At 41.9% G+C, this 27012-nt stretch overlaps 1 protein-coding gene across 1 annotated transcript in view; it reads right to left on the bottom strand.

Moving 5' to 3' along the window:
• LOC127188790 (deleted in malignant brain tumors 1 protein-like) overlaps positions 1-27012 on the bottom strand; it is a 114228-nt gene that overhangs the window by 65878 nt on the left and 21338 nt on the right. Inside the window, exons 6-17 of the mRNA XM_051145095.1 lie at positions 24425-24490; positions 21138-21209; positions 12095-12412; positions 11611-11640; positions 10149-10187; positions 9411-9558; positions 6923-7113; positions 5962-5994; positions 2651-2692; positions 2320-2391; positions 1431-1748; positions 500-529 (exon numbers count right to left, since the gene is read on the bottom strand). Coding sequence (XP_051001052.1) covers positions 500-529; positions 1431-1748; positions 2320-2391; positions 2651-2692; positions 5962-5994; positions 6923-7113; positions 9411-9558; positions 10149-10187; positions 11611-11640; positions 12095-12412; positions 21138-21209; positions 24425-24490 — 1359 coding nt within the window. The remainder of the gene's footprint in view (positions 1-499; positions 530-1430; positions 1749-2319; positions 2392-2650; positions 2693-5961; positions 5995-6922; positions 7114-9410; positions 9559-10148; positions 10188-11610; positions 11641-12094; positions 12413-21137; positions 21210-24424; positions 24491-27012) is intronic.

Genomic DNA, 27012 nt, shown 5'->3' with positions numbered 1-27012 from the left:
TGACAAATACAACAAAAAGCAGGACAGGATGTCACAGGATAATGACAGAGAAGAAGATCCTAGGAGACACCTCTCAGAAACGCGAAAAGGAACTAGACAGTGTAAGAGCCAAAAGAACTTTCTTTGGACCAGAGAGAAGAACACAGGTAAATCCCTAGGGAGCCATGTCACTTCTGTACCTACTTTTTCTCTCGGTGTTATGATAGTAGAAAAATGGTCAAATACACAGTCCAATTTTTTAGGTAATATGTGACTGTTTTACAAAGGGCAAGTAAAAATACAAAATGAGGGATACACATGCACACACACATGCATACACACACAACACACCACATGTGAAAAAAGAATTCCAGCCAGATTTTTTTTTTTTTTTGTGACACTCCGTAACAGTCTTGTAGTTTGGAAAAGTAGTGAACTCAGAGGTGAAAGGCCGAACAGCTCAAAGATAAAGTCAAAGGCAGCTGACATTTAGCTCCCACCTACAAAAGGCAACACTGACCTGGAACATTCGACAGAGGTTGTTCAGCATCTGTAAGTGAGAAAAAACAAATAGGTCAGAATTTGGAGGAACTCCAGGCTTTTAATAACAAAAGGTGAAGTTTCATTTATACTCTCATACATATTTATTAACCTATTATCAACCCCTCTAAAGAACATGATACCAGAAAACTAAAATGTATCCATAGGTCTACGATAAGCTTCTCTCTGGGGTGTTAGTTTGTTGCAGCAATGTGAGGAGATGGACAGATGTAAATGGTTGTAGTGTCTGCTCCCAAAGTTTATTTACTAGTGAAGTTTATACACTAGCAGTGTGTATTATCCCACATGGGCAGCAGTGTGGACCACACACACATTCTAATGACAGTGACTCATTCTTTGAAGTCACATCTGGGACTGCAGCTGTTTGCTTAAAGGCATCTCCGTGTCAGATGGGGCCATGAGTAGATATTCCAAAGGGAACCTATTTACTCACAGCTACTCGTACATAAATCAGGATATTTAAAGAATGCCACAGGCAATTAAACTTGGTCACCTACTAGAATTTCCTTCATATTATGACTAAGGGGGATGATGAGATGTGCAGTCCTTTATCAGGTACTAACTAAGGCAGTGCTTTGGCAAAAACATCTTTGCTGCAAGAGAGCCATTAGTCTCCTACTTTCCTAAATGGAGAGACTGAGTCTCTGAAAACTTAGATGCCGCCCACATGTAGTCCGGAAGTTCACTGCATCTGTGAAAGCCAGCCCCACACTGCCCTGGCCTCCAGGAAACAGGCTGCCCTGGCCTTCCTGCAGCAGGCTGCCCCCCTTTAAGATACACCGTGATTTCAGCCCCCAAACACTTTGCATATTCAGACACACTCTCTACACATTTCAGCAAAGCACACATTGCTAATGATTCCTGCCAAGCGAGAAACTTAGAAAGAGTACCTGAGCAGATGACACCAGCATCTTCATGATGGCCACAGTTGTGGTCTGACCAGCCAGAATGGGCACACTGGCCCAGGAAGTGCTCCACCCCAGCACACTGGAGGTTGTCTAGGAAGATATCTCCTGAACCAGGGCCAAAGTAGGCCTTGCCAAGGGCAGACACCGCCTGGCCACACCCCAGCTGTCTGCATACGACCTCAGCTTCATTCAAGTCCCACAGGTCATCACACACAGTGCCCCAGACTCCCTGGTAGAGAATCTCCGCGCGCCCTGAGCACCGATTGGAGCCACCCACCAGCCGCAGCTCTGGCCAATTCCCTGCAGACAGAGACCTGGTAACTGTTGTCATCTAAGAACACGACACTTCTCTGTGACATGATTGACCTGCCCTCTCTTATATTCTTTTAGATAAAGGAAACCTACTAGAGTCAGCCAACAAGACAACCCCAGCTGGAAGAGTGTGATAAGTCACAAGGATTGTCAATAGCATCCAGTTCATACAAAACCCACAAATTGCTATCTGTTATGTCAGAAGCATGCACAGATCTGTTAAGGCTAAATGCAGGGGAAAAAAAGAAAGAAATTTGCACAAAACTTTGTGATTTTTTGTGAGAAGCTTTCCAGTGTCACTTTTATGGTAGTTCAGGGTTATGCACCAGGGTGTTAGCATGCCAACATTATCCGTGAAGGAACAGAAAGTAGAAAAGTCAAAAGGATTCACTTGGATTCTACTCACAGAGACCAACAGGTCTACCTGTTCAGGACCCTCCCCACCCCCTGCTTCAGAAGGGCTTTGTTCCTTTTTTCTGCTACTCTAGTCCATCGCTCTAAGCTTCTCCCCGTTGTGGAAGCATCAGTTAGCAAGCAAGATGGGGGAGGCTAACTGTACCTGGGTCAGGAGCAGGAAGAAGTGAGAGACTCCCACTGGGAGGATTTGTAGGCTGTACGGGCTTTGAGGATTCTGAAAGGCACAAAAGCAAAGCCAAAAAGGAGTAGCAACAACCACCACCACCAACAACAAAACAACCTGTTTATTCAGTATGTAAGAGCAGGAAGCCTGTAAGTGGGATCGTCCTAAGTCCTAGGGTAGAGTCAGCTGGTCCACTTGCAAATACAAGGGCTGTATGGAGTTCTAGTACCCCACACAGGAAGCAGGCACAGACATAGGTGCTGAGAGAAAGGGACACTTGGTATTCAAATGAGTGCCTTCTGGGACTTACGTGGTCTTTCTGTTACCATCTTGGAAGTTGCTGTGGGGATGGCTGTGGAGACAAGATGAGGTCTTGAAGGGAGGACTTAGGGAGTCAAGGGCAGCATCCTTAGATAAGTCTTTTGTTAAACACCCAGGTCCCCATTGATTCTCTCACTTTATCACATCTATAATAAGGGATGTCCTAAGTCAAACCTTCGCTTCACATGGGTCTCATGTTGCTGGGCAGTATGGAAACCAACAGAAATGACACACCCCTCTGCCTCCTCACCAAAAATAAAACTACTTAATTTGTGCTAAACCACACTTAGACTGTGTCCCACTGGGAGACATAAACGTGCACACACACCCTTTTTACTTGTTTTTTGTGATGGTTAGTCTTACTTTCAACCTAGTTTTCACTGTAGAAGTCTTTCCACCACCTCAGCTAGTTTTATTCCTAGATATTTTACTTTGGGCATGTTTCCATGGTCTCTTTCCCAGCATGTTTGTTATTGGTATACAAGAAGTACATGGAGTTGGAGAGATGGATCAGTGGTTAAGAGCAGTGGCTATTCTTCCAGAGGACATGAGTTCAATTTCCAGCACCCAAGTGGCAGCTCAGAACTGTTTGTAATATAACTCCAAGGGATATGACACCCTCATACAGTCATACATGCAGGAAAACCATCAATGCACATAAAAGTAAAATTTAAAAGACTTTCTAAGTTGATTTTATATGTGTCACTTCACTAGAAGTCTTGATAATAGAAGTTCATCTACAAGTTTCCTGTTGGCACTTTTGGAATCTCGTGGTTGATGTCAAATCATTTGAAAACAGGGATAATTTGACTTCTTATTCTTATTTGTCTAAAAATTACATCCCTGTAATCTCCTTCTCTTATCTTATTGCTTTAGCTAGTGCTTCAAGAAGTGGGGGATAATGGACATCCCGGTCTTGGTTCTGATTTTAAGGGAATTACTTTAAGATTTTCTCAATAAGGGTGATATTGGACATTCTCCACAGTTGAGTGGAGAGTGGGGACTGACTTTCACATGAACTCTGGTGCCCTATATTTGACCAAGGCCTCTGGAAGGGGATGCCTGGTGGCACTCAGAGCAAGTATAGCAGGCTACCAAGAAGAGACTTGATACCCTATGAGCATATACAAGGGGAGGAGTCTCAGTCACAGTCTTAGGGACGGGGAGTAGGGGGAAAGCAGGAGGGAGGGAGGAATGGGAGGATACAAGGGATGGAATAACAATTGAGGTGTAATATGAATAAATTAATAAAATATTAAAATAAATAAATAATTTTTAAAAGGGTGATATTGGTTGTGGATTTGTAATATACAGCCTTTGCTATGTTAAGGTATGCTCTCTTCAGTCTTACTGTTTCTAGAACTTTTATCATGAAGGCATACTAAATTTTGCCAAATGTATTTCCTGCATCTATGGAGAGAATCATATGGCTTTTGTCTACCAGTCCGCTTATATGATTTATTACACTTATGAGTGACTTATCTATGTTGAAGCATCCCTGCATCTCTAGTGCAAAACTAACTTTACCATGGTGGGTGATCTTTCAGATATGCGCCTCTATTCAGTTTTCTAGTATTTTACTGAGGAGTTTTACATCTTTGTTCACTGGGGCCTATGCCCCGTACTTTTCTTTTTTGTTGTGTTCTTTAAAAAAAAAAAAAAAAAACCCTGGTTTTATTATTAGAGTAATACTGGCTTCATAAAAAGAGCTCTGGAATGATCCATCTGTTCCTGGTTAAAGTATTAGTGGTATATCTCATTAGAAAGTTTGGCAGAATTCTTCTGTGAATCAACCTGGGCATGTTTTGGGGTTTTTTTGGGTTTTGTTTGTTTTTAATTACTGTTTCAGTTTCCTTATGTCTTATGGGTCTTTGCAGGTCAGTGATCTCTTGTTGGTTTAGCTTTTTTTTTTTTTTTTTTTTTTTTTTTTTTTTTTTTTTTTAAGAATCTAGAAAATTGTTAATTTCTTTTATAATTTTATTTTATTTTGGTTTTTCGAGACATGGTTTCTCTGTGTAGCCTTGGATGTCCTGGACTTGCTTTGTAGACCAAGCTGGCCTTGAGCTCACAATGATCCGCCTACCTCTGCCTCCCAGAGTGCTGGGGTTAAAGGCCACCATGCCCAGCTTTATAACTTTATTTTTGTGTGTTCTTTAAATTTAAGTGGTTTTTTTTTATCTTAATAGGTTTTTTAAAAAGTATTCTCTTACATTATTCTGAATTTCATTGTTGTATGTCACCATGGTTCCATGTTCATTTCTGATATCATTAATTTGGATAATCTCTTTTCTTTTGGTTAGTTGAGTCAAGAGCCTGTTGATCTTATTCATCTTCTTTTTATGTTTTTATTTCTATTTATTTATTTACTTATTATATTTTTAAAATTTTATCTTCTTAAAGAACCAGCTCTTAGGTTCATTGATTCCTTGTATTGCTTTCTTTGTTTCTATTTTTATCACTTTTTGCTCTGATTTTTGTTTTATCTAGGAGACAAACATCTGGGAGTATCAGTGAGGACATTCCACAGAAGTGAGAAGGCATGTGCTAGATGAAGGCTTCAACTTTCCATAGGCCACAGTCCCAGACTGAAGAAAAAGGGGGAAGTGAGCTGTACATCTGCATCCGTCTCGCTCTGCTTCCCGAATGTGGGTGCAATGTGCATTCCACCTGCCCAAGCTGGAGCCGCTGTCTCTGTCATGCCATCCCAGTCACGGTGGACTGCACTTCAAACTGTGAGCCCAAATGAACCTTCCTCCCTTAAGTTGCCTTTGTCAGGTATTTTTTTAAAACAAGAAAAATAACTAATATGCTTCTGCTGTGTTAACTTTTTGATCTGAGTATGTCTTACATTTGTTGAAAACAAGGAATTAGAAAATAGACAATTAGCAACATAAAGTGGCCTAATAGCTGATAAAATGTTACTTGCTTCCAGTGTGACTAGGCATTAGGTATATGCAGAAACTCTGAAGACAGAACCTCTCTGTCATCGTAGACTAGGAGTCAGGAAACAGGAGAGTGAGAGCAAAGGCTGACAGTGAAAGCACCAGGCTGGGTGTGGTGGTGCACTCAGGAGGCAGAAGCAGGCAGATCTCTGTGAGTTCAAGGCCAGCTTGGTCTACATAGTGAGTTTCAGGAGAGTCATGAGGGCATAGTAAGACCCTGTCTGAAAGGAAGAAAGAAAGAAAGAAAGAAAGAAAGAAAGAAAGAAAGAAAGAAAGAAAGAAAGGACCAGGAGTTGGGGCAGAGGAAGAAACATGAACTAAAAATGGTGATTGAGCAATGACATGAGAGTTGACTCACTGATAAGATACGGGGTCTTTGATGATGTCATCTCTGCAAAAACAAGGAAACAGAAAACAAGGTCAATAGATGTTTGATGTCAGTTATGGAGATTTATTTGGCCCCTTCCTTGATGCAGAGCATCTTCTCTGTCTTACAGTGTGTTGCCAGTTTGCTCAGTGAGTCAGCCTGACACTTACTAAAGGCCCTGGGAACTGTTTTAATACAGTCTTAAACAAAACAAATATGAGGCCTGCCTGGTATTTCTAGGTAGAGCCTCAGTTTCCCATTCTGTTAAAAGGGATGCTCCATGGCTTTGTATAAGCATTACAGAGCTTCTCCACACTAACTAATCTGTTACTGTATTTGGCTCGCAGCTGTTTTAATTGATCTTGCTAACTTGTGTACAGTGTGCTTTAACAGAGACCCTCGGTTTAGCTTCTGCCTTCCCGGCATGCACTGCTGCCCATTCCCAGCCCTGATCTCACTCCTCATGAGTCATCTTGTTGTCTTTCTATGAACAGCCTCCCCAGCATCACAGGCAAAATTCAAAATTGGTCTCCCCTGATGTTGTCCTCGTGTCTGCAGCCTACAATGCTCCTGTCTTTTCTAATGCCCCTTTTTGATGTGTCTAAGTAGCACATTCTAGCACACGCACGATTTTATTGGTTTGCTTTAATTTAGTATGTTCCACTTACCCTCTGATCGTGTCCTGTATATTAATCCTGAACTCCTTACAGGTGTGTACAAGCATGACAGAGGCCCTAGAGGGAACGTGGTCCCTTCCTCTGTACCATCTAAAATACTCATCAGGCTCTAGAGTCAGGGTATTATCAGAAACAACTCCCTAATGACCCAGCTTGTGTTGTGTGACTCCTCGCAACATATTTCCCATCAGTCGAGTGCCTCGCCCAAGTTCACAGGGCAGATAATGCCACATCAGCAGAAAGTTCAGAGCGGTGGCTCCATGCCATCTTCTTACCTTTGGCTTCGAAATAATAATAAGCCATGAAATTTTTCCCAATGTTGTTCTCGCCTCGGAAGTACACGAGGGTCATTGAGCTGGAATGGGATGCAAAGGTGATGTGCGACCCACGGCAGGGCTTCCCCAAGGACTTGGTAGAAGATGGAGGGCCATCCAGGATTTCAAAGTATTCATTGGTGCAGTCGAGGCTGGGGAGGAAAATATTATGAATGCCTCTTAATCACCTCATCAGAAAGTAAGGTGTTTTGTGAGTCCCGCTTTATTTTATAGGGGTAAGAATGCTGGGGACAAGCTCAAAGCCTGTTTGTGATGTAGACAAAGATGATCACTTTATCCTGTGTTTTTCCTTTAAAAATTACTCTAAAAAGATGGGACTTTTAGCTGATAACAGAGGTAGAAGACTGACCCTGGCGAACCCCTGTTGAGGAGCTGGGAGCTGCTGTGACCATAGGGTAATTCACAGTCTAAGGCTGATAGCTAATCAAGGTCATTTTACTATGTGATGATGTTTGAGAGAAAAAGTCTAAAATGAGAAATGCGGTTTGGCTGTTCATGGGTCTGATGATCAACCCCAATCCCCACAGAGACAAGTTTTCACAGCTAGCCTGTTATGTGGTTTGAATAGGTATGGCCCCATAGACTCATGTGTGTGAATGCTTTGGCCATAGGGAGTGGCACTATTAGGAGGTGTGGCCTTGTTAGAGGAAGTGTGTCACTGTGGGGGTGGGGCTTTGAGGTCATGTATGTTCAAGCTACACCCAGTGGCACAGTCTTTTCCTGCTGCCTGTGAATCAAGATGTAGAACTCTCGGCTCCTCCAGACCGTATCTGCCTGCGCTCTGCCTTGCTTCCTGCCATGATGATAATGAACTAATACTCTAAAACTGTATGCCAGCCCCAATTAAATATTTTCATTTATAAGAGTTGCCTTGGTCATGGCGTCTCTTCACAGCAATAAAACCCAAACCGAGAAGCCTAGGGAAGTGGGCTACAGATCTTCCCAATGGGCTTTGCAAAAGTCATCTGCCTTATCAGCTGTGACTCTCTGTGAACTCTTGTGTGACTGTCACCAGTGCTGGAAGCAGACTATTTCCATGTTAACAGCCCAACAGCCGTAGTTTCAAATCATCTTTAAGTTAATAATTGTGCACAATTCAAGATGCACAAATGGTGGGGGATTTTCTTGGGATTGTTTTAAATATAATTTTAATCTATAAATAATTTCTTTTTTAGTGTATTTACAACATTAAAACCTAAAATGTCCTCAGATACTGTATCTTTTACCAGTTAGCCAGTACACATGAAATGTGTGTATGTATGTGTGTCCATGTGTGTATGTATTTGTGTGTGTGCATATGTGTGTGTTCTTCTCTCTTTGTTTCTCTTATCCAAAGCCTGTAAAGTGAATTTCTTTTTCAGTAAAAATGCATATAAGTTTGAATGTGATCAAAATATATTGTATATATGTAGGAAATTCTGAAAGTGTATATAAACTATTACATTAAAAGCAAAGCAACATGCCTTGGGAAAATTCACAAACATTAAAAGAAGGCATTCCTACCTCTTTATATATATAAACAAAAGCGTGAAAAATAATAGAATTCACAATCACTCCAATAGCAGCAAAAAAAAAAAAAAAAAATGTGACGCCTATATACACAGGCTTGTATAAAAAGAGGTAGTATAAAAATCCCACATACTACCGTGAGCTAGGAAAAGCCAGGTCACATGTGCTGCCAGTGGGTAGATGAAATGACAGTCACTCTGGGAGAGCCTAGCTATTCTGAGAGGCTGACTGTGCACTTATTGTCCAACATGGCATCACGCTCTCAGGCATTCATCTCGGATGAATGAACTTACGTTGGCATAAAAACCTTCCCTGAATGTTCCCAGAAGCTACACTTGCAATAACTGAAGACTAGTCACGAGCCAGATGTTTCTCAGAAGGGACTAACCAACTCTGGTACAGCCATATGAATGTAATCCCTTTTTACAGTACAGAGGAACAGCCCTGGGCTACTACGGCACCGGCAAGGAGCCCTGTGATGAGAGAACGAAAATCAAATCCCTAAACTGCATGCTGTCTGATCCCATTCACAGACCATCCTTGACATGGCAACATGTTGAGGGGAAGAATAGATTGCAGTGAAGGGACCAAGATGGGCAATCCCAGAACACAGAGGTGAAAGGGCGGTTCCTCTGTGTAAATGCACCTAGAATGGAGCGGTGGTTCTGTGAAGCTGTTCACAGGGTTATACTGTGAACCTACCCACCCGCCACCCTCACACAAATAACTGCATGGAAAAATTGCTGGGAATTGAATACATCTTTTGGTCCACACCAATATCAATTTGCTGATTTGATAATGTTCTACCACTGGGATGCTTGTGAGAGGCACACAGGGCTGTGTATTTTTGAAACTTCCTTTGTATTCACAGTTAAAATGTAGAACTCCACCATATACTCACAGAGTCTGTGTCACTTACTCGAGAGATGGGAATGCCAGCCGTATATGATCAGAGGCATTTGCCCTGATTTCCCACACACAGGTTATGTTGTCATGCATTTCATTCATTGGGGGGTTCTTAATTTTGCCAGGTGCTTTGGTAATAACTCCACCACACTGAGATTTTTCTAGAAGAAGAAGAGGTGTGACAACAAAACTGCACAGGCACACCAGTCCACATGTCAACGTGGATGGAAGAGAGGTTCACAAGAAAGTCCCCACCCCTAGCTGAGGAGCTACAAGCAGTCAATAGCTCTTGAGGGAGGGTCAGTTTTATTTAGGGATGAGGCCCCTGATAGGTTGCCCTTCCTCAAATGATAAGCCCTACACCCTTGTACTTACAGGCAATGCTAACTTGATAGGTAGATAGATAGATAGATAGATAGATAGATAGATAGATAGATAGAGACATGGTCTATGTATAAGGGGGATTTGGGGATCAAGGGAAGAAATGGAAGGGTGAAGGTGAGGTAGATGTGATGGACATGGTGCTCTGGCTGGGAGAACACAAAAGTGGCACCATGTCTTTGTTTGGAACTCCTTCTTTGATTGATTGAAAATAAAATCACATTCCTAAGGACACTGGCCTTTTCTTTGGTAATCTTCATGTAGAACAATTTTAGTGAGGTGGCCTAGACCAGGTCGTGGTGGTCTGGTAGTTTCTGTGAAGAATCACTTTAAGGCTTGAGTAATAAGAAAGAGGACATCGAGTTCTCACCTGGATTCATTGTTCCTTCCATGAGAGCCAATGGGGCATCTGCCAAACACAAAAAAGCATGTGGGCCAACAGGTGCCACAGGTCTGCACAGTTGGGTACATACAAGAATCATGAGCTCATGCCAAACACAGTGTCCCAGACCCTCCCACGCCTCCTGAAGAGCGATCTGAGCAGTGAAGGGCTTTGTGGTACAATATTCAAGCAGTGCAGACACAGATCCCTCTTAGATTTCCCATAGGAAAATGAGATAATTTTAAAATTAAAGGTTTTATTTTAAAATAAAGATATGAATGTCTAGCTCCTAAAGCCTCTTCCAGTAACCCAAGGGGCTGGAGATCATATGCTTAGGATGATGTAGAAATAGGAAAACATACTACTGCAGGGGCCAGAGTGATGGCTCAACTGCTAAAGTGTCTGCCTTGCAAGCACAGGACCCTGAGTTCAATCTCTAGAACCCCATATACAAAATGCTGGGCTTAGTGGCACACATTTGCAATCCTAGTGCCAAGGAAATGACACACGTGGATCCCTGGAGTTCACTGGCCAACCATCCTAACAAGTGAGCTCCAGGCTAATAAGAGACCTTGTCTCAAAAAAAAAAAAAAAAAAAAAAGACAGTGCCTCTCTCTGTTTCTGTCTCTGTTTCCTCTCTCTCTGTTTCCTCTCTCTCTCTCTCTCTCTCTCTCTCTCTCTCTCTCTCTCTCTCTCACACACACACACACACACATACACACGTACACAGAGCTTTCCTTTGACTCTGTGTTGCTAAGAGGTACTGAGTCAGGACTTAAAGATGCAGGGGCTCCTCCAGGCTCCCAACACCTCCCTTCTAGCAATGCTCAGCTCACTAGCAACCACTGTAGAGCATCCTTCTGGATCAGTGTGTGTCCACTGGCAGGGCAAGCAGCTAAGAGCATGACATCAAGGGACCGCGAGGTCTAATGAGAGAGGCAGACACTGAGCACAGGCACTCCAGGGAGGATGAAGGAACACAAACAGCAATGGGAATTTTGTGGAGTCAGGCTTGTACCAGGAGCAAGGCAGCGACACTGAGGGGGTGGAAATGAGAATGGCCTCACCGGGGCAGTATTTGTCTCACTAGGCATTCCCCACTGGACAGGAAGTGTCTTGGCCTTAGTCCATGTTTCAGCCACATCGTAACAACCATGGGGCACTATCTCTATGCAAACCTCTAGAAATACTGCTTGAACAATGTGCTCTACAGAAGTCTGAGAAATCAGTTATCCTGTGTGTGGGAAGCACAGTAGAGGAGGAGAAGGGTAGTGGGGCTGGGCCAGATGACTCTGAAGCCACTGTCTACTCTCCTCTTGGACAACTGGGTGATAACATCTCATCTTTCTGTTACTCCACTGCCTCGGAGCATAGGTCAAATTCAGTTTCTAGCAGAATGTCTTCCCCCAAGCTTCCAGTGACCCACACACGTGAACACCGTCTTCCTTACCTGATAGCGTGGTCATTGCATAGTCAGCGCCTACAGAAGTGAGAAGTGAAAACGTCTGCCGTGAGTGACTGGCATGCTGGTGCATGTTCAGCCAGTTATTTTTTTTACACATGATGTGGTAATTAGTTCATCTTCATTGTCAACTCAACTGGATTTGGGACCAATCCCTGGATGTGTCTGTAAGGGTGTCTTCAGAGAGGTTTGCCTGAGGACAAAAGACTATAATCTGATGGGCAGGGGTCTCAGGCTGAATAAAAGGGGGGAAAGGTAGAAAGCAAGCACTACCCCTCCCCCATGAAATGGGACAAGATCATTCACACTTCCATCACCGTATCATGGTAGAGTGTGTCCTCAAATTGTGAATCAAAGCACACCTTTTCTTCCTTCTGCTTTTGTTTTGTCTCAGGGAAAAGCACCGTAACTAATGTAGGCGTGAAGGGTGTTCTGGAAGAGCCAATAGGCTCTAAAAGGCAGTGGGCGTTACCTGAACAGATGACACCAGCGTCTTCACTGTGAGCGCAGTTGTGGGAGAACCAGCCAACATGGGAGCACTCCTCCAGGTGCTCCTCGTGTCCCTTGCAATGCACGTTGTCAAGGAGAATCTTTCCAGAACCTTCCCCAAAGTAAGCTTCACTCAAGGCTGAAACAGCCCTGCCGCACCCCAGTTGCCTGCAGATGATGTTTGCTTCTGGAAGGCCCCAGAGGTCATCACACACAGTCCCCCAGACTCCCTGGTAGAAGAGTTCTACCCGGCCTGCACAGCTCCCGTGGTGGCCTGCCAGCCTCACAGGGGCCCAGCCTCCTGGGGAAGAAAATGGAAGCAGGGAGATTAAAAACTGTCTTCTTTGCACTCTGATGGCGCTCATCCACAACCCAGTCTACTCCGTTCTTATATTCCTTGAGCTGCCCAAAGCAGCCTATGCAATTACCCCACTGTGTCTGCTCCATAGAACCGATGGTGTTTTCCTTATCTCTTTCCTGTTTCATGACAGCTTCACTGTGATGAGCTAATTGCACAAGGAGCCATCATTCCCTTTACAGTGTGACACTGAGATGCTCCCAGTAAGAGGCAGGGCTTCTCTCCTTCCCTATTGGCATGGTGCTCGGGGCCTTTGATCATCTTGGCCATGAGAGCACGCAGATGTAGTTTATCCCCTGAGCACCCTGGAGCATCATGTGAATACGCTCAGGCTAGCACGCTGGATGAAGTTGGTCACTTCACTCACTTCAGGTGACAGCTATATTGCTTTTAAACATGTAAGGGGGGGCAATGCTAGGATAAACAACTTCTGCTGGCTTTCCAGCCACATGCACGCGTAAACTAAAGCCACAGCCAGCAAGCCTGACCTAGAACAGCAGAACTGCACAGCTAACTTGAAACTCGAGCAATTTTTAAAATGGTGGTTATCTTATACCTCCGTGGTTTGGGGGTAGTTTTACACAGCAATAGGTAATCTAAATATTTCTTTATTCATACTCCATTTTAGATAACCTGCCTTGCTCATAGCCAATAGAAGACCTGGGGTCAAGGTCACATATCTTGGAATGGAGTCTGCCTGGTTAAGCTGGTAGCAGGAGTTCACACTGCCTCTCTGATGAACCAATGCACAATTGCACTGGGCCAGCATCTATTTGGATATTTGGAGTTAGAAAGATAGCTATATGATGTAGGGGCTGACACTTCCCCTGGAGGTAGCTGTAAGCCATACAAAACAGGTAAGTAAATGAGACATTTCTTAGGGCAGTGACTAATAGCCAGGTATGAGCCAGGTATGCAGGTATACCTGCAATCTCAGTGCTTAGGAGGCTGTCCTACCATGAGTTCGAGGCCAACCTGGATTACAGAGTCAGACATTATCTTTAAAAATAAAGTAAAAATAGAAGCGGGATCATAGGGTAATTCTATTTCATTTCATTTCTTTCTTTCTTTTTTCATTCGTTCTTTCTTTCTGAGAAATTTCCAAACTGATTTCCAAAGTGCCACACTAGCTTACACTTCCACAGTGTACAAATGATTCTCTTCTTGCCACATCTGTGCCAGCGTTTGTTGTCATTTGTGTTCATGATGATAACCCTTCTGACTATGAGGTGAAATCTTGAAGTAGTTTTAGCTGACATTTCTCCGATAGCTAAGGATGTTGCACACTTTTTTGAAGTATTTACTAGCCACACGTATTCCTTCTTTCCAAAACTTCATATATATTGCTACAGAGACACTTGCACATCTGGTTGCTCATTGCTATTTTATTCACAATAGCTAGAAAATTGAATCAACACCAATATGCAGGTTGATGCATGCACAATGAATACCTGCTATGTTTGCACGATTGGCTATGACTCTGCTAAGAAGAACATCATGAAATTAGCAAGTAAACAGATGGAATGGGAAGATTACACTTAGTGACGTCACCCAGGCCCCAGAGACAAATGCTGCATGTCCTCATTGATATGCCAGTGTTAGTTCAAATCATATGTTTTATGTGTGTTTACCCTGGAATTCACATAGAAATCAGGAAGTTAGGAGACTAGTGGTGGTGAGGTAGATGCATAGGAGATTATAGGTGAGATGAAAGGAGAGAGAGAGAGAGAGAGAGAGAGAGAGAGAGAGAGAGAGAGAGAGAAGATACTGGAGGCATGAAGATTCAAGCAGACAGTGGAACGATGGGGATGAGGAAAGAAGAGGGCAGGGGATGGGCAAACCAATGCCCTTACAACCCAAGTCTTAAAGTGTAACAAAAAGGGAGGATACTGGGAAAGGCAGGGGAAAAGATGCTGGGAGCCAAAGGCTTAAATTGGCATAAAGGCAGTGGGGTGAAAAGTAAGGATGTATAAAGAAGCCTTGGAACACTCTACTAGTTTATAGGCTAAATAAAGATTTTTAGTTTAAAAAAAGAAAGGGTTTAAACAAAGATATTCTGCATGGATGAATAATGCTGGTCCAAGAAGACATGGATTATTAACCATGCCAGACATAGGTTTACCCTCCTGTGTGTTATTAGTCAAGGAGACAGCAGAGGCATCCCAAACAAGATGGGATATTGCCATTGCTCTTCTTCACCCATCATAACTGAGAAGTAAGGCCCTATTGCTAAAGACACCACCTACTTCAACTGCAGAACACCAAGAAACCAACCTTGAACTGACAAGGACCATTTTCTTCCTGCAGGCTAGCTTTCACAGTGCTAGACAGTGCTGGGGGGAAGCTATATCAATGGCTTTACTCAAAGCTGGATCCTGCATTCTACAATAATTACCTATCAGGCATGATGTGCACACTGATGCAATAGAGGTCATTATTTATGGATGTAACCAACTACTCTCTTGATTGGATTTAAGGCCTGGTCTGTAGGAAAGAATTTTAATGCCCTGTGCTTTAAACATGGCTAAGAATCATGACTAGGGAGGTAATAGGGCTTATGGGAGAATCTACTGATGCTATTTTGCTAAATGGTTATGTTTTCAAACTCCTGTCTGTGTGTGTGTGTGTGCACTCGCACGTGCGTGCGCGCACACTTCTTTTAACCTTTGTCAGAGAGGCTTCTTATTGAGGAGGGTATTGATTAATGCAGAAATTCATCATTGTTCAAGATGCTGAGACTAAGTGACTGTGAGTGATGAGTCATAGATGAAACATCCAAACCCTATCCCCACCACACACACGCTTTGGTTGGTTCTGTGCAGCTCACTAGGTTCCCATGAGCTCTTCTGTGAGTTGTTCCCTCTTCCTATTTTAGCAGCAATGCAGAGGTGTCTGTCCAAGGACACAGCAGCCACCTAGGTCTATGGTAATTAGGTCTCAGCTCTCAGGATCCTCAGCCTTGTGTGGTTCCCAAGGAAGTGTCACATTAATCTTATTAATTCCCAGAACATCAGTCAGGTGTTATGTTTCCTTTATAGACAATCTCAAATAATTAGGGTGAGATGCTAAACTCTGAAAAGACTCAACAATGGATTCCCTAAGGCTTTTTTTAAACTCTCTTTGGCATTTGTGGGTGAGCTTTATAATTTTCACTAATTACTTTACATATACACCTAAACCAAAACAATTAAATGCTTACTTCTTTATTGTGACAATTTAAAAAAATGAGAATAGACTATAAAAAGTGGTTAAAGCTAAAGCTTAAATCATACATTGAACTACACACATTAATAGTGGGAGACTTCAATGCCTCACTCTCACCAATGGAAGGTCATCCAGACAGAAACCAAAGAGAAATAATGGAATTAACAGACCTTATGAATCAAATGGACCTAAAAGATATCTATAGAACATTTCACTCAAACACAAAAGAATGTACCATTTTCTATGCACCTCACAGAACCTTCTGCAAAATTGGCTGCATACTTGGACACAAAGAAAGTCTCAACAGATACAAGAAAATTGAAATAATCCCCTGTTATCAGACTATCATGGATTAAAGCTGGACTTCAACAATAACAGAAACAACAGAAAGCCTGAAAACTCATGGAAACTGAACAACTCCCTACCCAATGACCACAGGGTCTAGGAAGAAATAAAGAAAGAAATTAAAAACTTTCTAGAATTCAATGAAAATGAATGCACAACATACCCAAACTTATGGGACACAATGAAAGTAGTGCTAAGAGGAAACTTCATAGCACTAAGCATCTTCATAAAGAAATTAATACAATCTCATACAAGTGACTTAAACAGAACACCTGAAATCTATAGAACCCAAAGAAACATATACACCCACGAGGAGTAGATGGCAGAAAATAATTAAACTAAGGGCTGAAATCAATAATATAGAAACAAGGATAACAACATAAGGACGCAACAAAACAAAGAGTTGGTTCTCAGAGAAAATCAATAAGATTGACAAAAACTTAGCCAAACTAACTAAAAGGCAGAGAGAAATATCTAAATTAACAAAATCATTAATGAGAAGAGGGACATGATAACAGACATCAATACAATCTAAAGAATCATTAGCTCTTTATTCAAAGACTTGTACACCATGAAACTAGAAAATGTAAAAGAAATGGGCAATTGTCTCAATAGATACAGCTTACTAAAGTTGAATCAAGATTAGATAAACAATATAAATAGACCTATAAGGAAATAGAAACAGTCATTAAAAGTCAACCAAAAAAGCCCTGAGCCAGATGGTTTTTAGTGCAGAATTCTACCAGACATCAAAGAAGAGGTAATACCAATACTCTTCAAATTATCCCACAAAACAGAAACAGGAGGAATATTGCCAAATTCATTGTATGAGGCCACAGTCACCCTGATACCTAAACCACACATTCAATAAAGAAAGAGAATCACAAATTTTCTTTATGAATACGGAGGCGAAAATACTCAATAGAATACTTGAATCCAAGAACACATAAAAAACATCATCCACCATGATCAAGAAGGCTTCATCTCAGTGATATGAAAATACATCAACATAATCTACCATATAAACAAAGAAAAAAACATGATCATCTCATTAGGTACTGAAAAAGCCTTTGACAAAATCCAACACCCATTCATGATAATAGTCTTGGAGAGATCAGGGATACAAGATACATACCTAAATATAATAAAGGCAATATACATCAAGCTGATAGTCAATATCAAATTAAAGGGAGAGACATTTAAAGCAATTCCATTAAAATCAGGGACAAGACATGACTGCTCACTCTTTCCCTATCTATTCAATATAGTACTTGAAGTTCTAGCTAGAGCAATAAGACAACTAAAGGAGATGAAGGGGACACAAATTGGAAAGGAGGAAGTCCAAGTGTCATTATTCACAGATGATATTACAGTATACATAGCAACCCCAAAATTCTACCAGGGAACTCCTACAGCTGATAAACACCTTCAGTAAAGTGGCTGGATTCAAAATTAACTAAAAAAAATCAGTAGCCCTCCTATATATATAGAAATAATAAATGAGCTAAGAAAGAAATCAGGGAAACAACACCTTTCACAATAGCCACAAATAATATAAAACATCTTAGTGTAACTCTAACCATGCCAGTGAAAGACCTATATAACAAGATCTTTAAGACTTTGATAAATGAAATTAAAGAAGATATTAGAAGATGGAAAATTTCCCATGCTCATGGATCAGCAGGATTAACATAGTAAAAATGGGTATTTTACCAAAAGCAATCTACAGATTCAATGCAATTCCCATTAAAATTCCAACACAATTCTTTACATAACTTGAAAAAACAACACTCAACTTCATATGGAAAAACAAAAAACCCAAGATTAGCTAAATCAATCCTGTACAATAAGAGAACTTCTGGAGGTATCACCACCCCTGATTTCAAACTGTACTACAGAGCAATATTAATAAAACTGCATAGTGTTGTCATAAAGACAGATGGGTTGTTCAATGCATCAAATCAAAGATCCAAATTAAATCCACACACCTCTGGACACTTGATTTCAGTCAAAGAAGCCCAAATTATACAATGGAAAAAAGAAAGCATCATCAACAAACAGTGCTGGTCTACTGGATGACTACATTTAGAAGACTGAAAATAGATCCATATTTATCACCCTGTACAAAAGTCAAGTCCAAGTGGATCAAAGACCTTGACATAGAACATAAAACCAGACTCACTAAACCTGATAGAAGATAAAGTGGGGAATAGCCTTGAACACATTGGCACAGGAGGCAACTTCCTGACCAGAACTCCAATCACTCAGGCACTAACGTCAACAATTAATAAATGGGACTTCATGAAACTGAAAAGCTTCTATAAGGCAAAGGACACTGTCAAAAAAGACAAAATGGCAGCCTACAGAATGGGAAAAGATCTTCTCCAAGCCAACATTTGACAGAGTGCTGATATACACCACATATAAAGAATTCAAGAATCTAGGCATCAACAAACCAAACAATCCCATTTAATCCCAGTACTCAAGGAAGCAGAGACAGGTGAATCATTCTGAGTTCAAGGCCAGCCTGGTCTACGAAGTGAGTCCAAGACAGCCAAGGCTACAAAGAGAAACCCTGCCTCAGAACAAACAAACAAAATAGGGTAGGAATCCAAACAGAGACTTCTCAACAAAGGAATCTCTAATGGCTGAGAAGCACTTAAAGTAATGTTCAACATGCTTAGCCACCAGAGAAATGCAAATCAAAATGACTCTGTGATTCTGTCCTATACCTGGTCAGAATGGCTGAGATAAAAAATTCAAGTGGCTGCTCATGCTGGCAAGGATGTGGAGCAAGGAGAACATTGCTCTATTGCTGGTGGGAGCGCAAACTTTTACAGCTACTTTGAAAATCAATTTGGCGGTTCCTCAGAAAATTGGGAATCATCTACCTCAAGACCCAGTTAAGCCACGGCTGGCCATATACCCAATGTATGGCTCTTTCCATACCATAAGGACACTTGCTCAACTATTTTCATAACAACTTTATTTGTAATATCCAGAAACTGGAAGCAACCTAGATGTCCCTCAGCTGAAGAATGGATAAATAAAGTGTGGTCCATTTACATAATGGAGTATTACTCAGCTGTTTTTTTAAAAATGGCATCATGAAATTGCCAGTAAATAGATAGAACTAGGAAAGATCATCCTGAGTGAGGCAACACAGACACAGAAAGACAAATATGCTATGTGCTTACTTATAAGTGAATATTAGCTGTAAAGGATAGCCATACTATAATCTATAGGCCCGAAGATGCTAAGTAACAAGGAGGGCTCAAGCTGAAGGCGAGGGTGGTACATGAATCTCACTGAGAAGAGGAAATAGAATAGACATCTTGGGTGGGTGGGGGGAAGTACACTGTATGGATGTATGGGTGGGGATGGGAAAAGGAGGGATCAGGTTGAGAGATGAAGCAAGGAGAGACAACTGGAATAAGGCATGAGGAGGGCATCTCTGGGATGAGCTGCAAACCTTGGGCAATGGAAACTCCCAGGAATCTATGAGGGTGACCCTGGCTAAGACTCCTAGAAATGAGGGATATGGAGCCTCAATGGACCATCTCCTGTAATCAGGCAAGACTTTCAACGGAGGAATTAGGACACCAGTCTAGCCACAAAACCTTCAGCCTCTAATTTGTCCTGTTTACAAGATGTGCTGGGGTAAAGATGGCACAAAAATTGAGAGTGGCCAACCAAGGACTGGACCAGCCTGCGACCCATGCCATGAAAGGGAGCCCATCTATGACACTGCTTAGGATATTTTTGTATACTTGTGCTAGCACGATTGTCATCAGAGAGGTTTCACCCAGCAATTGATGGAAACAGTTGCAGAGATCCACAGCCAAACATTAGGTGGAGCTTGGAGAATCCCATGGAAGGGGCGGGGGAAGGATTATAGGAGCCACAGGCAGGTCAAGACCACAAGAAAACCCACAGAATCAACTAACCTGGACCCATGGCAGATCACAGAGACTTAACCGCCAACCAGAGAGCCTGCACAGGACTGACCTATCCTCTTCACACATGTTACAGTTGTGTAGCTTGGTCTTCGTGTGAGACTCCTAACAGTAGGAACAGGGCTTTCTCTGACTCTCTGTTGCCTGCCTTTGGGACCCTTTCCTTCTACTGGGTTGCCTCATCCAGCCATAATAGGGGAGGATGTGCCTATACTTAACTGCAACTTGATATGCCAGTGCTGGCTGATATTCATGGGAGGCCAACCACCCTTTTCTAAAGAGAAATGGAGGAGGAATGGATGGGGTGTGGGGACTGGGAAAAGAGAAGAAACTATGGTTGGAGGAGATAATGGTATGGTCATCATGTGTCACACTCAGCTTAAATGCAAACTTGGGAGAGCCTAGAACCATTAAAAAAAAAAAAAAAAAAAAAAGAAGAAGCCTCAATTTAAAATTTGCCTGGATAGGATTAGCCTGTGAGTGTATGTGTGTGCAGGTATCTTGATAGTTACAATTTGATATAAAAAGCCAGCCCCTGTGGGAGGAACCATTCCCTAAGCAGGGAGGCCTGGGCTATATAAGAAAGCAACCTAAGGGGCTGTAGAGATGACTCGGTTAAGAGCACTGACTGCTCTTCCAGAGGTCATGAGTTCAATTCCCAGCAACCACATGGTGGCTCACAGCCATCTATAATGTGATCTGATGCCCTCTTCTGGCATGCAGGTGGACATGCAGGCAGAGCACTGTATACATAATATATATATATATATATATATATATATATATATATATATATATATATATATATATATAGAGAGAGAGAGAGAGAGAGAGAGAGAGAGAGAGAAAGAAAGAAAGAAAGAAAGAAAGAAAGAAAGAAAGAAAGAAAGAAAGAAAGAAAGAAAATAACATGAGCAAGGCAGCAAGCAGCCTTGATTTCTGCTTCAGGGTCCAGCTTGACGTCCTGTCCCGACTTTCGTCAGTGATAGACCATAACCTGTACATTGAAATTATTCCCCTTTCCCTCTAAGTTATTTTTGGTCAGAATGTGTTATCACAGCTACAGGACGGAAATCAGAACACAATGTGGTGCAAAGGTCTTGCTACCCTCACTTATGAAAGGGACATTCTCAGAAGGAAAAGCCACAAGCAAAGCAACTAACCCGATGGTTTGTATGACAGGGTGGGATTTTCAGGGTCTGTTGCTGCAGTGAGGTCCCGTGAACTGTCGGCACCTGTGGGCGAAGGAAATCAGCATTAGGGTTTAGAGTGATGGTTACATTATGATCTCAATAGCTCCTGAAATGGGAGTGAAATATTTTTGGAAAGATGAAACTGCATTGACATCCAGGGATATTTACAACCTCACACCACTGCAGACAGTGCTGGACTTTGATGGGTTAGAGCTCATAAATTATTTGGAGACGACTGATATATCCTAAATAACTTTTAGAAAACAGAACAATAAAGAAATCATTTGGTGCAATAAACATCTCATTGCCTACTATCCCATTCTCTGCTTAAATAATCTCTAGTTCAACTCTTTGGCTGTAATTAGGATGTGCTTTATTCTCCCAGCCCAGGTAGATCTGCTAAGATCCCACAAAATGAGTTTTAGAAGGGGAAATTTATCTAAAGCAAACAATGCAAGAATTGGACCAACCCAAGAGTGTGTGTGTGGTGATGATGCAACCCCAGACTCCAGAATAGGAGCAGAAGCAGGAGCCACCAGTACTGGGGCTGCTTAGAGTATACTGTGGAGATACCACAGAAGCTGAACTTAAAATACAGACAATACAACATGTTGACAGGGACCCAGAACTACTGTAGCTCTCACAAGAAGGTGGCAACTAAAAAAAGTGCATCCATGTTGGAAAATAATTTGTAAATTCTTGAATATTTATGGTGGCTTTATCATACCAAAGGAAATAAATAATAGGTTCAACATCTGTAAATTATGGACAGATAAATTTTGGCATGTTCATGCAATGAAATAGGGCTTAGGAATAAGAAAGGATGGATTAGAACAAGAAAAAAATAATTAATATTACCAATAAAAAACAGATATCAGGAATTACTTCGATGACTCATTAAGTATTTACAAGTAAAGAATTGCAGCACAGCTGGATATGGTGGTGTATGCTTTTACTACCAATACTCAGGAGGGAGAGACAGGCAGATATCTACTGAGGTATAATCTACTTCCAGCAAAATTTGCCAGCCAGTTGAGACCAGCCTGTTGTGTATAGAGTTCCAGACTAGCTAGAGCTATGTAGTTGACAGCCTGTCTCAAAAACAGAACAAACAAAAAACAAAAACAAAATTAAGGAAGAAAGAGAGAGAGAGAGAGAGAGAGAGAGAGAGAGAGAGAGAGAGAGAGAGAGAGAATCCAAATACAAAAACAAAATGTTATGTACATCTTGCGTCTTCCATAAGAACAGCAAGCACTCTTAAACTAAGCCATCTCTCCTGCCACAAATATTATATATCTTGAAGATGGTGAAAGTTATATACCTGTGACTATTAAAACTCACTGAAGCATATGGTAAAATTTACCATAGGCATATTATGCCTCAATAAAGCTGACTTCTAGTGAAAAGTAACTGACTTCATATAAACATGGGGCTAGAATATAGGGGGCATAGACACAGAAGGCAGGAAAGAAAAGTCTATTGTCAGCCAGAATGGAAGAGGCAGTGAAGTCTTGGACCAGAACCATGGCTGTGACATGAAAAAGAAGCCATGAATGGAACCCTGGGTAACATTTAAATCCACAATGCTATCATTTGAATCTTGGCTTGACTGCTTGGCTAATGGGCTTTTGGGAAGTGGTCCTATCATGAAAAGTTTAGCTTCTTGGTGGATAAATCTATGGGTGAGAGTAGTAGAAGCTGTTACTTCTGTGCTGCGCTAGGAAGGAATCCAGGGCCGCACACTTGGTAGCAAGCCTCTACCACTGAGATGCAGTTCTAGCCCCAGGGACCCCATCTTTGTTTGCTTGAAAATTTCATACATGTATATGATGTGTTTTGATCAAATTAATCCCCCCTTTTCTTTCTCCTCCAATTCTTTCCACATATTCTCACATTTCCCCCTCCCAACTTTCCATACTCTAATAACGGAATTATATATTTTTAGCCCACTGAGTCCACTTAATGCTGTCTGTGTGTATGACTGTAGGTTTATCCAGTGGAGCATAGGTAGCTTCACAGATATCTCATTGCTGAAGAAAACTGACTCAGCCTCCAGCCCCTGCCAGCAGCCATCAGTTACCTGAAGCCACAAGCACCTCCCATATCCACACTGGGATTGTGCCTGGCTTGATCTTATGCAGGTCTGTGTAAGCATTCAAAGCCACTGAGTGCATGTGGGCAATAGCACCACCATGCCCAACAAATACTGTTTTGTGTTTTCTACTACCTCTGACTCTTACAATTTTCCTGTCCCCTCTTCTACAATGATCAGTGAACTTTTGGGGGCCGGAGGTGTGTTATAGCTGTTCCATTTGCAGCTGGGCACTCCACAGTCTCTTACTCTCTACACATGGACTAGTTGTGGGTCTCTGTTTTGTTATCTACTATAAAAGGAGCTCCTCTGGTAAGAATTGGAAGATATGCTAATATATGGACATAAAGATAAGAACTTATGGGACAGTTTATTACTATGTAATAATAATATTAACATTAGTGGTAATAGTAACAGCAACAGCAGCAGCAGCAGCAGCAGCAGCAGCAGCAGCAGCAGCAGCAGTAGTAGTAGTAGTAATTTCTTCCCTAAGGCCTATCATCTAGACAGTAATATGTTTGGGGTTTTGTTTTGCTTTGTTTTGTTTTCCTACTAATAGTACTATGGATGAGTCCCATCTTGTGGAGTGGGCTTTAAGTCTAATTAGAAAGTGATTGGTTACTCCTGTAACCTTTGTGCCACTATTGCACCAATAGGCATATCTTGCTTAAACCAGTTGCTAATGTAACTCACAAAATTCACAGCTGTGTATGATTTTTGATTACTTTTCTCTCCAATTAGCATAAAGAGCACCTTTCAGAACTATGAAAACTAGCCAAAAGGAAGAAAAAAGTTTTGTCTTTAACTGTTTCATTTCTTGGTAAGAATGGAAACCAGTAAGATAAAATATAGGCATTGATCATATCTAGGTAATATCACAGGATCACAGGTTTTGTGTGTGTGTGTGTGTGTGTGTGTGTGTGTGTGTGTGTGTGTGTGTGTGTTCTGAACTTTATAACATTTCCCTAGAAGAGCAAGAATATAAAAGTTACAGGTGCCAAAGTCCTGTGGGAGGACCAATTAATCATCCAGGTCTGGAGAATGGTGAGTCTTCTCTCACTAGGGTGATTTCTCCTGCACTTCAGTAAGCATACAGCTGTCCTCCCAGTACCACTCCAGCTCCATCTGGTGAGCCCCAGCTCTGGACCACAGGACGTTTTTTTACCTTGGAGGCCGAGCCTGAGTGCATGTACTCTTCGGCTTGCAGGTGCAGAGTCAACCACAGATACAACTAGAATAATAGGGAAATGGAGTCAGAACTGAAGCTCTTTTCCTAAGACAAAAACAAAACACATGAGAAAGGGACTCGGCTAGCAGCTGGCAAGGAGCCGCAGCTTGATCTTGCCTTAATCCATGGGTTTTCGATGAAACCTGAGCCGAGTTCAGAAGGCTGACAGAAAGCTACCCAACAAGATTCTGTATCCTAAACGCTTCCCTCCTCTTCACCCTGTATAGACTCCAAATTCTAACTGAGGATGCTCAGTGTTACTAAGGTTAGTCATTGAAAAACTGGACCAGTGATATAAAATTTGAGGTACTCGTAAGGTCACTGGTTGTCTTCATTGACTCTAGAGGACATTATACGACCCATCTTGTCTGCTCCACTATTCATCTAGATGGTAAGGCTGCACATGGCAGGACTGAAGATGGAGGTCCTGCTTCTTCTACCTGGTAGGTCACCGTCCAATGATGCTAAAATACACATAAGAGAGAGACAAAAAATTGGTCCGAAGCAACTTGCTTCATGCATTTGCTCATACGTGAAATATTAGTGCCACTCTCTGAAGAATTAACTGTACAAATGAGGTTACTAGCATTTTTACAAAGTGATTTGCTTCTGTCAGGCAAGATTTGGGACCAAAACTTAAGGCGCATCAAGAGGGGTCAAAGCCTACTCACATGCTCAATGTGCATTTTTTATTTGTTCAATAAAGCCTGCTTTGGTATCTAACATATGACAAGCACTGTGTAGGGACAAGAAGATAATGATCAGAACAGGCCAAGACCCCTCCTGGTGGATTAAGGTGTGGCACTGCGGGCAACATTGAGCGTCACACATTCTGCTTGTATCCCTTGGCAATATGACTCCCCAAGCCCTTGAATATCACTCCATTCCTTCTACAGGCCTAGCACACTGGGCACGGCATGTGCTGTGTTCCACGCCCAGGTTTTTATTGTTTTAATTCATGGCTCACTGGCCTACCCGATGGTGTGGTTGTGTGGTTCACACAACCTTCCAGAATGTGGGAAGTTGCGAGAGCTATTGGAGAAGCACCACAAGAAAACTGACTCAGGGCATTTAGTATTTAATATTTAGTATTTAGTATTTAGTTTCCTGGAAAAGAACTGATTACCTTTCCATCCAAAAATGTTATTAGAAACCACGCAGCCTTGAAGATATCATACTAGACATGAAGGCAGTGGATCATTTTTGTGGTGCTATTTGCATGACATATCCACAATAGACAAACAAATGCACAGAGGAAGAAAGCAGGCTGGTGGATGACAGTGGTTTAGGGGGAAGGGACAGGGTGACTGTGGCTGGGAGCAGTCAACAGTACTTCACCTGTTTTTGTATGTGTGTAGACGTGTGGTTTGTGTCCGGGTCTGTGGGTAAGGTATTGTATGTGAGTCTGTGTGTGGTTTGTATAATAGTGTGCAGGTGTATGCACATGCGTATGTAAAGAGGCCAGAGGACGTCTGGTGTCCTGCTCCATCATTTTCTGCCCTGTGATCCTGCTGTCTCTACTCCCTTCTTCTACTCCTCGGCTCCGGCATCATGTATGACTGTGTACGGCTACTTATACAGCTGCTCATATAAGTGCTGAGGACCCGAATTCAGCTCCTGATGCCTACACATGAAGTGCTTGTACCCACTTAGCCATCTCCCAGGACTCTAAGTAATTATTTTTTTAGAAAACAGCTGCATAGAGGCACAATTGATATATTAAAAACCCACATGTGATTTCAATATATTCAGACTGATAAGTTTGTAGCCAGAATATGTCTGTAGAAACATCGCCATAATCAAGAGAATGGGTCTATTTCCCGCCTTCAACTTTCCTCGTGTCCTTGTATGTGTGCAGCAAGAAGGCTTAATGGGACCGGCCTCCTTCACAAATTTTAAGTGCACAATACTGTGTTAGATCCAGTAGCTCTCTAGAACTCACTTATGTTGCTACTAAAGCTCTAAGCCTGCTGGGCAACAGTGTCGCACTTCCTTAAGTCTTCAAAAGACCCAGTGTGTACGTGACGTACACGGTGCATCTCAGTCCCACTAGCTATGTTTCCAGTACTTGGCAGCCACATGAATTCTGCAGACAGCCTACTTTTCCCTGTCACACCATGAATCACACAATTGTAATATTGAAAATGGCAGGTGCTACAACTGATGAGACAGCATCAACTATTACAATGATAAATGAAGTTAGACTGTAATGGTGACTCCTCCCTCACTACGACCAGGAAGAAGTGTGCCTGTAACTCACCGGCTTGGGAAAAATTACATTTCTCTGTTTCAGATTGCCTATTTCCTGTTTCTTCCTTGACGTTGGCCAAGGAAGAAGCTCTACTTTAGCTTTTAAGTTCAGAGTCTGTGAAGTGACCCTTTGGTAATTTCTCTTTCTTTAATACGGGTGCATCCTTGTGTCTTATACTTTTCACTTGTGAAATGAGAAGTCATAACTTCAATATTCTTTGACAGTAAAATTACAGACAACAATCAAGCATAAAGTGAAGCTGGCCGGGTTAAGT

The sequence above is a fragment of the Acomys russatus genome, chromosome 5, assembly GCF_903995435.1.
Source record: "Acomys russatus chromosome 5, mAcoRus1.1, whole genome shotgun sequence".
Classification (NCBI taxonomy): domain Eukaryota; kingdom Metazoa; phylum Chordata; class Mammalia; order Rodentia; family Muridae; genus Acomys; species Acomys russatus.
This window is presented reverse-complemented; position numbering and strand designations above follow the sequence as displayed.